The 11,605-nt window shown below is 40.3% G+C and overlaps 1 protein-coding gene across 1 annotated transcript in view; it reads right to left on the bottom strand.

The window, feature by feature from the left end:
* Nucleotides 1–941: 941 nt before the first annotated feature.
* The window catches only part of LOC104501212 (potassium voltage-gated channel subfamily C member 1), a gene marked incomplete at its 5' end in the record, with an annotated part of 18,868 nt that continues 8,204 nt past the window's right edge, over nucleotides 942–11,605 (bottom strand). The window contains 2 exons of the mRNA XM_010144988.1: nucleotides 942–1,249; nucleotides 4,005–4,193. Of these exons, the coding sequence (XP_010143290.1) occupies nucleotides 1,185–1,249; nucleotides 4,005–4,193 (254 nt within the window). The remainder of the gene's footprint in view (nucleotides 1,250–4,004; nucleotides 4,194–11,605) is intronic.

The raw sequence follows: 11,605 nt of genomic DNA, 5'->3' as shown, positions 1-11,605 counted from the left end.
GTCTTTTAATCTTCCCTCATAAAACTACTAATGGTGTGAATTCTTCAGACATCAGTTGTATCAAGTGTTTGCAGGCTTCATTTATTATCTACTAACCAAAATTAGCATTGTAGAACCAAAGCAATACCAAGCTTTTCTCCTACATTTCTGTTGAGAACACTGTATTTATTCAAGATTTTAGAAGGAAGTCTGTGGAAACCCCTGATCGCTTCAGAAAAGGATTCCCCTTTACACTATACAGCAGGCACTGAAACCATGATACAAAATTTATTTCATGCTAGAATTGTTTTGCATAACATTGTGCATGCATTTTACTCAGTACTAAATTGCATACAATGCTGTTGTCTTGTTTCTTAAACTTTGAGACCATTTATACTTGAGTATTTTCCTGATTTTGTACTATAAGTCCCAGTTTTAAAATAACATCTCTTTTGTTTAAAATTCATACTGATTACTTAATATGAACAATTTATGAAGGGTCTTTACGTTGGATCTATACATCAATAAAATACAACATAACCAGAGCTGGAAAATTAAATCTAGACCAGCTGTTACTGTCAGGTCCGAAGGAAGGTCCCATGTGTCACAAGCATGCCAACAAAAACAGACAGGAAAAGGTTTTTCTTATTTTTGTACACTTCTAGTTGGATTAAAAGTTCTTGATTTCCATGTCGGTGTGATGAACTGTGAAGGCGTGGTCAATATGACCGATGACTGCCTGATTGCACTTTTTAAAACCATTACTCTGTATCTTGTATACAAAAAGAAGCGATCCATAGCAAAGAAATGTACAGTTTTATAATGTTTTACATCTTGGCTACAACAATGTATGTAAAAGTAAAGAGCTTTGAAAGAAAATATATAACTTTGCTTTTTTTCTCCTTAATCATACATTTGCAGTGTTTCTTGGTTTTTTTGTTTCTTTTTTTAATTTTTGTCTTCATGCAATTCATGCTATGGAACAAAAAAATAGATTACAAAAAAAAAAAGGATCTTCTACAGTTTTGTTACATTTTGGCCGTAGAAAAAGCCTGCATCTCTAGTACAACTCCAAAACCACGAAGAATCATCCATAAAACCTGCATGGAGCGAGTTAACTTTGTCCAAATGAGAAGGTCTTCTATGCCTGCACAGTTCCACACAGATGTTTATTAGCCATCAATGTTCATCTCCATCTCGCCTTGTCAGGTCACTCTGACTGCCTCTGTTGGCATATATTTAGCAATGACTGGACTTTCTTTGCAAAGATCTGCATGTAAAGAATACAATCAGTACTTGAGCTTCTTCCCTGCGCTTTTCACATCAAGCTTGGCATCTTAGTTTTAAAGGAAGGAGGAAAAGGTGAAATAGCTACATGCAGAGGCAGCCATATTCTTCTTCAACAGGATTTTTTTTTCCATGCAGCCAGACTGAGACCTCTCTACAGTGTGTCTGAGTATTGCTTTCAGCTTAAAATAGGCGCCCATGCAAAGTTTCATCCTACTGTGCTTGTTTGCTCAAACTCCTGCAGGGTTCCTATGGCTCAAAAATATCCTGAGAAAAGCAAAATCTTCCATCGTTGGCATGTTTCAGCATCGACTAAATGCCTAACCCATTCCATACAGAGCCAGTAGATCCACCATTAGCCAAATAAGCATATACTAGCAGGATGCACCAGGAAGGAAACTATCTGGTGCATCTACCCTTCATCCTATGTACTGATACCATGCAGCATGTATGGCCCACCAGTACGATGTAAATGCCTGCCTGTTGTCATCTGAGTGCTATTTAGGAGTGTTGTCACCTAGCATCAGTAGTAACACCGTTCCCAGCAGGTGCTACTGTGAGACATTGCATCTTCAGACTTAGTCACCTGGATTATATGCAACATAGCATAGGCTAATTGAAAATAAAGCTTTTTAGACCATTCTCTGCTACTGATCCATGCTACAATATAGATGGGATGGGAGACCAAGAACGTCTCACTGGACTAGGAGAGCTGTAGGGCGCAGACACTGAGGATAATCCTATCGCTTTTCCACTTATGCCAGCTATGCTGTTAAGGCTCCGTGACATTTCGTAACCTTCATTTAAAAGAAAAATGCAAAGTACAGCATTGGATCAATGACAGAATGGACTAAGAATGAGGTCAACATTGTAGCCAGTTCAATAGCATCTGCATGCATGGACATGCCGAGAGTAGTATCGCTTGCAACATGACTCAGAAGGCCATTGAGTGCAAAACGAGTTTAAAATATATAAATATATATTTAAAAAACCCCAAAATTTCTCAAGGACGGCCAAGCTCTGTAAGTGATCCTACGGCAACATGGTTGTACCCAAAAAAAAGAATCAGTGGGAGGGATTTCCTATGTCTCCATTGTACACTCACACATACCGCTCCCACTTTGTGCATTTTGACCTCTCGCAAAATTAAGGTTTCTGGTATGTTTGGGGACAGGAAAGGGAAAAGGCAGCAAAATCCTTAGAATTTATTGTGTTGCTATAGAGATACTACTCTTATTCTCAGCATTAAAAAAAAAAAGAAAAATTTGCATGCATTTGGTTTCCCTCCCCTGCCCCCCTCTTTTTCAGACATGCACGTAAACAGCTCAGCAAGTGTACAGAGTTGCACAAACTATGGATGAAATTCTGTTGGAACAACAATTAAGATGCTCTCAACGTGTTTCTAACAGGCCAACAATATGCTGACGTATATTACTCTTTAGCCAACCAGCCTCTGTTCCATCCAGTAACGAGAGGCGGTTGCAGTGCATCGTGAAAACCATACATTCCTCATCCCAAAGGATGTGCCATTTGGAGTGTTCCCCTGATCCACTGGAACCACCCGAACTCGCCCAGGCTGAATGAACACGGCCAATGCTTATCCAGTACAGAATCAAGTAAAATGCTTTGCTACAAAGGTAAATTTTAGAGGATATACTTTCACATGAAAGTCTTGTGGTCCAACTCTATCTTTGTTGATGATAAGCTTTAAACTTATAAATACATACACTATCTATAACTGGCATTTACTAGAACTATTGCCCACATACAATGGCACATGGGAATTCTATACTCCATACTCAGTGTATGGTTACATCATACAATCTTTGCAGTTTTAAAATATTGACTATATCTTATACTATATACAGTACACCAGTGGTAAACACTGATTTGAAGAGAGATTTCTTTTCCAATTTTCCCATTCCTTATCAACTTTGTGTATCTATGTAACTCTAATTTTGGTTTCCTCATTAAATTATTTAAACAAAACAGCCTATTTTAAGAAGGGAAGGTTTTTTTCATTTGATTTGTTTTCTGTTGATAAATAGATTATTCTGACCATTAGCAAGCTAAAATGCAGTTGCTTCTGAGAGGTCTGTAGCTGTCAGAAGTCTGAGAAACCAACTAGGAATGATTTATTTATGAAAGGAAAGTGATTTTAGATGGATTATTTTCCATTTGTAAGACACCTGTGCTAACAGATGGTCTTGTATGCTTCTCTCTCTGTTGAACTAAACAGCTATGAATATCCAAATAATTTGTTTTAGTGCTCTGTTAAGGTAGCTGGGTAATCTTTTCATATTTCTTGAGGACATTTTGGTTTTGTGTTTTATTTTTTCTGTCTGCCACCTTCAAGTCTGTGCTGCTCAGCATCTGCTAAGATCTGTGAGCTTTCCAAGTGGCAAACCTTCATCGCTATGAAATGTTAAATGGCCTTTCCTTGGAGGATGAGCTAATTTAAGGGCATTTTAGAGCATCCTCCACTAAAGCTTACTGCACCAGCTGGGGTGGAAGACGACTGCCTAGCATAGCTGCATGGGGTAGTTACAGCTCCTCAGGCTTTTCCTTCTGAAAGAAATAGGTTAGAAACTCCAAATGCAGACATCAGGTGGTGGTTTCCAGCCCAAACGTGCATCTCTACAGCAAGCGCACTATCGCGTGCTACAGCTACAGCTGACTTTCTCTTATTTATTTAAAACGGTTGCTAACTACATCGTTACAGGACTCCAGCTACATACCCTTTCTTATTCCTCCATCAGGCGGGCAGGGATATTCCCCGGTTGATAAGAGGAAGCAGGGTCCATATCTCTCCCGAGTGCCAGAGCGGGTAAAGGGCAGGCCCTCATCGGGCGTAATAGCCTGGTCTATGTGGGGACAGTCTTCGTTTGCCAGCGCCGCCTTGGCCACCTCACCATTCAGTTTCGAATCTTCAAACATATAAGCAAAAGGCTATTGAAACACTATGCACTCTTTACTTGAGTTCCAGCTGCAAATTAAGGGTTCACAGCTAAAGAGTTCTATAGCGACACTATAAAAGGTAGCACATCTGTCCTAGACACTCTGTTCATGTGCACTGCACCAAAATAAAATAAAGTCTGTTAAATGGGAGGAGAAACAAAACATGATCGCGTTAGGTGTAACAGCAGCCACCTGCACTTCCGCATAGAGGGGCACTTTCAGAAACAGGCGAGCATTGGTTCCTAGTCCTGCGAGCAGAAGACTGCGGTTAGAAATCGGATTAAGTTTTTGCATGATATCAGATGGTGCATGAATGACCTGTTTGTCATGAAGCCCTCTGTCGCTCAGAGCTTTGGAGAGGCAGTGGACTGTGAGTTGTGTTTTAGTATTTGAGTATATTCTGTCTGTGCTGATTTATACCTGCGTGCAATATTACTGAGAGGAAAATTCCTGCTCCTCCCCTCCCCGCAATTTACCCAGATTGGTTTATAGCATTTCCAGTACCAGTCATGCAGAATGGCTGTACACGGTTTAGACACACAGAGTGCATTATGTATGGAAATACGACAGCAGAATGTGGATTTTAAAAACAGCAATCCATTTTCTGATGTTCTCCTCTGAAACACATACAGTATTTGCAATGCCAGCACAGGACAGTACATATAGAAAACACTACAGCAGGCCATCAATTTGGAAAATAGAGTAAAATTTACTCTCATCTGTAAATAATGAAAATAGGCTTTCAGATTTGTGCATTTCGCACCACACATTTCCATGAGGATAGACTGAGCATAGTATGTTTTCTCTGTGTGACTTGTTTGACACTTATAAAACAATTCAAAGTGCTATTTAGTATGATTTATTTTAGGGTTTTAAAGTACAAATTAGTGTATTGAGAATATACTCGAAATATGGCACAGCTTGATATGAGTATTTTGGTTGAAGGGAGGAAAAACGTCAAAATGTGCTTTCCGAAGTTTCACAGATGCTGAGATATGTTAACTGTGTGGTGTCGGCAGCATCTTACACCTCGGTTGCACAATGCTTATTACCTAGCCACTGTAAGGTAATGGGTGGTCCTGCAGGTCTTTAAGGAAAGACAAGCTCAACAGACAGACTTCATTTCAGTGCTGCTTCCAGATTTGCATGCAAGCTTGTTCTGAACGCTACATGATACTGTATTATATTTTTCAGTGGTTTTGAAGCCAAGTAATCAAATAAGCCCAAAAGAAAAAATACTTTAGGTGGGTTTTGGAGATAAGATTCTGATCCTCTGGTTTCAGATGAGTAGTGGGCAAAAGCCTCTTCAGTTTGTATCTGTTGCTTTGCACATTCATGCGTGTGCACACACACATATGACGCATATTATGCATCTGTCCATGCACAGTAATTTATTTGCCTTTTATTTAGATGTCACTGGTTTGTCACAACATAAACGGCCTCTTTTCTGCAGTTCTCATCTCTGCCTCCTTTCTTCTCCATGCAGAATTAGCCTCCAAAGAGGGAGCTAGTAATGTTTTGTTTTGTGAGCAATGAAATAATTAGGTTTCTCAATTTAAAAAACACATTTTAAAACATGGTAAAAGTTATAGGGTTCATTTTAATGCTTATAGACGCTAATTCTAATAGGATTCTAAAGTTTTAAGGTTGCACTGAGTTGCAATTCCTTTCTGTTTGTAATACTCACTGCTATTTAATACCACTATCTGCACAAAACTCTGGCACGGCTGCCATAGTAACCATGACATTGCAGGTACTGAGCTGTTGATTTAAAAATCACTTAACCGTGTTTGGGGAGAGCTGCTGGTCTCATAGGAATGAGCGAAGGACTGGGCTTCTTCATAAGCCTCTACTGCTACAGGCTGATGGCTCTAATCCTGAAATGAGGGAGGCAGAGCTCTGCACTGAAATCTCTGAGACTCCCACTGCTACACGTAAGCGTGGGTTTGCAAACTAAGCTGTGGAGGGTGCACTGGTCCATTTCCTGGAGCTCGAAACACCTCTGAGTAGAGTGGTTGTGGGTCAGGCTGCTCACTGGTAGCAGCCACTGATCCTTTTGGAAGAAACTTACAGGCTCTGTTGTGGTTGCATGACAAGAAAATTGACCTTGAAATTAATTTCTTAAATGCACTATACAAGCCTAGCAGCTTGGGTTGGAACTTGCTCTTGCAGCCTCCTCAGGGCCACTTAGCACTGACGAATTTTTCTGCATACTTGGTGAAAATCACAACCGTATTATTTCTATTCATTAGGAAGAGAACAGAGAAGGTGGAGACGTGGACGAATCACTGAACCGTCCTACTAATGTCCCTTGAATATTCCATGCATGGGCCATGCCTTAGGGATCACACTCTGGATAGCAATGACAATTTTGCAAAATATTTAGGAAGCAGATGAATTACCAGCACAGAAGACTGCACTGATTGCTGGTGTATATAAGTAAGTGTTAAGCAGGGCAGTTGTGTTCCAAACCACTGTCTGCAGCACCTAGTTCTCTGAAGTTAGGGCTCTGCAATCACGCGATATTTAACATGTGATTAGTCTGTTATGGGAATAAAGAAAACATCACTGATATCATCAGCCCGCAGTTAGAGGTGCCCGTTGTTTTCTTTAGCAGATTTACACGCTGAACAATTTCAGGAATGAGGTCTAAAGATGGAACGAAATTATGTTATTTTAGGTTGATTTCTGAAATTTCAATTTGCATGTTTGCTTTTTCCAACATTGACCTTGAGTTTGAGAGAACTCCAGATAAAGCAAAACTACTGAAACCACTACTGCCTGCTGACTGCCGGTCTAGTTACACCATTGACAACTGCTTCTTGGTGCTTAAAACTTCAAAGGCTTGATTCTGGCCTACCAAATCCGTGTGAGTCTTTCCATCCCTGCCAGCAGAATCTGAATTAGGCTTGTATGGCATTTTTTGTTCTCAAGGTTCTGTTTCATGACAAAAGTCAATCATCTCTGTTTTACAGGTGGACTACTGTGCAACCACCATGCAGTGAAGTGACTTGCCCTCTGGTATGTAAGAGGTTATTTACAACAAAAGCTTCAGACTCTTAGCTTGGCACTTTGTCTCTATAATAGTCCCATCTAGGAACACCTGGTTTACTGCACCAACTTTAGACATTCTCCTGAAGAGATTTGGCTGAGAGGCTAAAGAAAGTATTCAGCAGATCTCTCAGGTGAGTGTAGTTTGTTTCACAACCACCTTGTTTGTGTCATTCCTACTTCCCTTTTTTCCCTGTCTCATCTATTAAAATGCCTCAGGTGTTTCTGAGCAAACACTGAATTTCAAAATGGGGGGAGGGGATTAAAAAAACCCCAAAACACCTTAGGGGAGAACTGCTGGATTTTGTGTTAATATACTCTGCTTATTGTGGAGAAGCACAGTAGAGACTGCCCAGGTACTTGCTGCATGGCTCATCTCTTTTGTCATAGCAAATGGTTGCATACTGTCACTTTATGAGTGCTACTGGTTTTGATTATAAGCTAGTCTGACACTGAATCACCATGGATTTGATCTGCATCTTACATTCAGAGTATTAGCGGACATAAATGTATGATATATTCATTGTCCTCAGTCTATGCTTGGGAATGTGGCACTTGTACAGAAGTGGTTTCTACAGCAGGAAAGTCACCCCAGTCCTCTCCCCTTAAGCAAATGCTGCCATTCTCCTAGAGCTACCAAGAAATAAGTTCCTCATCTACCTTTGGTACCTTAAATGTCTTCAGAAATTGTGTGTGGCCCAGGGGTGGTCCCAACATATACTGCTTCCTTGTAGCTGCCACCCCCCCCGCCCCCTTTGTCTCCCATGTGTTTACAGGGCTGTGAAGTGGTCGCTTACCCCAAAGACTGGCAGAGTTGAATGGCACTCTGAGTGGACCATTTTCAGTCCTTACAGGATTGGAAATCTAATGCCTTTTCCAGTCTTTATAGAAACTTCTGTAGGTCGTAACCACTTTGACTGAAACAGGGCTGAGAGAAACTCCACAATTCATAGCATGGTCTCTATGCGTCTTTACCCATGAGTCAGTATCTGGCTACATGAACCATGCCAGATTCTTTGACATTGTGCTAAACAACATGGGGTCTTCTCTGCCCCTGATCAGAAACACAGCAATTAAAGAGACATAGTACTGTTTCCTTTGGTTATGTTAGCTCACTGGCAATCTCTTCCAGGAGAACAGACTGTCTTCCTCCCAGCTACCCTTGTTTAAGGATTAAAAGAGACAAGGACTGAACTTGAGTACCTACAACTTCCCTGAGTAGCTATTTGCCTTTCTCCAAAGGCTTGGGAGACTTCAAGGTTCTGCAGCCCTGTTACAAGGGAAGGGGTTGACCAGCAGGGAATATGAACAGCTGAGTGCAAAACGGGGCCACAACCGAGAAAGGAAGTTGCTCAAAAGAAGATATTTCTACGAGGGAGATCTTGTCTGACTAAAGTCATATTCCATACCACCACCCTATGTACACCTAAAAGTGAACGTATAGCTTGTCTAGATGTATAGGCCTGAACCCAAGCCTGGGACTGCCATTATTGTGGTCTGCAGATAGTCACACGCCTGACCAATCGGGAGTGCCTTTGCTTCTCATTCAGAGCTTGAGGGTCATTTTCACTGGCTCATTTTAAACCCCGGTCCTTAACCCTGACAAGTGCAGTAGCTCCTGAAGTCTCTTACCAAGAAGGATCTCTATGAGGTCCCTCACAGCAGAGACCTTTTATCCAACTGGATCCCTGAGGAAAGTAACAGTACATTGTCTGTTGAGTGATTACTCTTCTGTTTTTCAGTCCTCTCATAGTTTGGTGATGATATAAAAGGGCTGTTAAATATTCTACAGGAATAGGAAACTTTCTTGGTATGATGGTTTTCCCTGGCTCTTGGGCTAGTGACAGAGTGGTACAGGAACAGAGGTGGCATGACCAAGGTGAGGGTGGAGAACTGCGGTGCCCTAGCTTTTCTTAGATACAAGCCTGTTTGCTGGAAGTGGGAAGTACAGCAGCTGTGAGGCTGCTGTAGTTGCTGCTAGAGGACAGAATATCCCAACTGTCTTTATTCTAGAGAAAATGCAAAGATTTTACGTTCCTTTTTGCATCCTATTTTTGCAGCATTGCTTTTGCCTGATACTTCCTGTGCGAAGCAAATTATTATGATGAAGTTAAGATTATGATTAAGATATGAAGTATTTCAAAGGCATTTACCCTGATTTGTGGAGAGGTTAAGAGCTGCTCAGCATCTGAAAACACCCATTTACTTTATATCCCTAAATTTCACTCTGAGATGTTGCACGGAAAGGAAATATTTACAGTTCAATTCCCTACTCTCTTGAGTCTTTTTAACTAAAATTTCAATCCTGTTAGCTAGTTGTTTCTGTTTTAGTTGCCTGGATAGTATTTACTGCAAATTAACATCCATTGGTCACTCTTCAATTGTTTCTGTATAAATCACTGTATTTTTTTATACTAGACTCCATCTAAACTCTACTGTGCTTCTTCACTGATGGAGAGTCAGAGCATAATAGTGAATCAGGAAGTAAAGGAACTACACAGTGAGAAAAATATGCTTTTCTTGATTTACTATGCGGCTATCGTTAACATAGAATTTGCTGACAATTGAAAATAAGATTAGTAGCGATAAAATTAATGCTGTCCTTCTAGAAAAGTATCAGAAATGTATATCAGCTATTTTTTATCATTCTTTCAAAGTAGTGTTTGGGAGTAATTGGGGGAGATTGTAGACCAAATACTTTGCTCAGGACCTGATTCAGCAAAGTAACAATTACGCTTCTTTGCCGGACCATCTTTGGCTACAGAAATCAATTATTATAGGCTCCACAGAACTTTATGCAGGATTAAGAAAGATGGATCCCATGGGTAGGGGCTTGTTTTTGTTGTTGTTAAATCAGATCCTTCGAGTGAAAGGGATATAACTATATTAAATCAGAAAAAGAATTATGGAGAAGATATATTAAACCACAGACAAAGGATGATGAAATGATGAAATAACAGCTTGGAGAGTATGGAAGGAAGTATAGCATAGAGAAGAACAGCATAGAAAATATGAGTTTAAACCTTTGAAAATGAGTAATGATGTGTTAGTAAAGGCATCACTGGTTTTCAAAATGGCAGTGAAAAAAATCCTAAATTGGTAAGTTTGGGAATTTTTTCTGCTGGAGAGTAACGAAAATTAATTTTTCCCATGCAGACTATCTGAAAAAAAGAAGGTAATTTAACTAAGTAGTTCTATTGTCATACCAAGTACTTACTCTTTGCATTAATACCTCGCATCAGGTTTTGTGTCACAATCTCAGTGAAGTTACCTACAGTCTGTGACATTCCTTGTTCTTTTGCATTAAAGAACTGTATTGTAATCTCCTCGGCTGCCCAACATGGAGCTCAGGTTGATGGGAATTGGAGAAAAACTTCACAGAATAAAATGTGACAGTCTGTAACATACACAAGTTGCAAGCAACGTACAGTAATAACAAGTAAATGTTAACAAACAGAGCGAAAGAGAGAAAGAGAAAAAGAGAGAGAAAATGTGAAGAACATGTAAAAGAATTAAGATTCCTATATAACAACTCAGTTTTAGTTACCCCAATATTGTAAGACTATTAAAACAGAAATCTTTATTAGTGCTAGGTATCTTTATTAAAGTTTCCTGATTTTTATATTACTGCATATTTTGAAAGTTGCTATGAAGCTCTTCTGAGTAGATATCCCACTGATGAACTTTACACTGTCACGAGAGCAGCATTTAGTATGCTACATGAATATGCAGAAGCCTTCCAACCCAACCTACCTCTTCAACATTTACTCACCACCATGTTGACCTGGGTCCCTCCAGGAAGCCGTGTCCCCCAGTAAAGGCATTCCAGTGACAGTGGTAACCGCCTCTCCCCGTACTAACTGGCCAACATAGTAACGTCACTCCCAGAGAATATCACCTCTGAGAGGTAGTACTTCTTGAAGTGAGGTGACTGTATGTTGGCTGCCTACCTAGCGGTACCACTAGAGGAAATACAGGAGCCCTAGTTAAGTAGATCCAGTTCATCTTGCTATTACACATACTATTGGATATGTTGCTCCTGGAAGTGCTGCATTGCAAAGAGCTCTGGAAGAGCCTTCCTAATTTTATCCTGACACTTCTGGGGTTTCACTTATACCCATCCTGGACTACTGAGAGTCTCACTAACACTATATTCTACAGAGCAGAGTGGGTTGTTGACAGGTCAGGTAGAGGTTGCAGGAAAATGTAGTCAGGTGAGTGATGCTACAATCTTATATTAGCACACTGACTGAGGAATACAGTATGATGATCTGTACAGTATGGAAGGTGTCTGAGACATGGAGCATTGATGAATACAAAGAACAATGAC

Source organism: Buceros rhinoceros, unplaced genomic scaffold (genome assembly GCF_000710305.1).
Source record: "Buceros rhinoceros silvestris isolate BGI_N320 unplaced genomic scaffold, ASM71030v1 scaffold12631, whole genome shotgun sequence".
Taxonomy (NCBI): Eukaryota; Metazoa; Chordata; class Aves; order Bucerotiformes; family Bucerotidae; genus Buceros; species Buceros rhinoceros.
This window is presented reverse-complemented; position numbering and strand designations above follow the sequence as displayed.